General features: G+C 40.4%; 1 protein-coding gene across 1 annotated transcript; it reads right to left on the reverse strand.

Annotated features, from left to right (window-relative positions):
* Nucleotides 1-53: 53 nt before the first annotated feature.
* Nucleotides 54-359, reverse strand: EMH_0000570 (uncharacterized protein; the record flags this gene model as incomplete). Its single annotated transcript, XM_038022256.1, has 1 exon — nucleotides 54-359. One exon carries the CDS (start codon nucleotides 357-359, stop codon nucleotides 54-56), a length of 306 nt encoding a protein of 101 aa, XP_037878110.1.
* Nucleotides 360-701: the final 342 nt, after the last annotated feature.

Here is a 701-nt window from a genome sequence, read left to right on the forward strand (position 1 = left end):
CGTAAACTGAAATATATTAATATTTTTGTTTGTCTAATGAAATATATTTATATTTATTTTTCTTTTTTTTCTCTTTTATACAAAAGAAAATACCTCACCTCATCTTCAGCTCTCTCCTGCTGCTCCTGCTTCAGTGCTTCTGCTGCTGCAGCAACAGCAGCACTAAGCGCCCTTTGTCTTTCTTCTTCGCTGCAGAACTCGGGGAGGTCTGGCTGCAGTGTGGGGTCTGGGATCGCACGATCCAGCTGTGCTGCTGTCTGCTGCAGCTGCAGCTGCAGTGCTGAATCCTGCTGCTGCAGTGACCTCTGCTGCTGCAGTGAGCTCTGCTGCTGCAGTGTTGTCTGCTGCTGCAACGCCATTGTTTCTTTGTTTGTCTTTCCGGCCTGAGAGACAAAAACAGCAGCAAAAGGAAACAGAGATAAAACAGAAAATACACACAAATAGAAACGAAGGAAAACAAAGAGAAAGAAACAAAAAAATAAAAACAAACACACAGAAACAAACAGAAAACAAATAAAAAAAAAGAATATACAAACGATATTTCTTATGGAGTGAATCAATGAAATCATACAAATAAACAGAAAAGGAAACGACAAAAACCAACAGGGTTTTACTCTAAACCCTAAACCCTAAACCCTAAACCCTAAACCCTAAATTCAAACCCCCATTTGTGTGCTGCTCGTTTGCTTTTTGCCGTGTTT

The sequence above is a fragment of the Eimeria mitis genome, genomic scaffold (assembly GCF_000499745.2).
Source record: "Eimeria mitis Houghton genomic scaffold, Emh_scaff13472, whole genome shotgun sequence".
In the NCBI taxonomy this organism is placed as follows: domain Eukaryota; phylum Apicomplexa; class Conoidasida; order Eucoccidiorida; family Eimeriidae; genus Eimeria; species Eimeria mitis.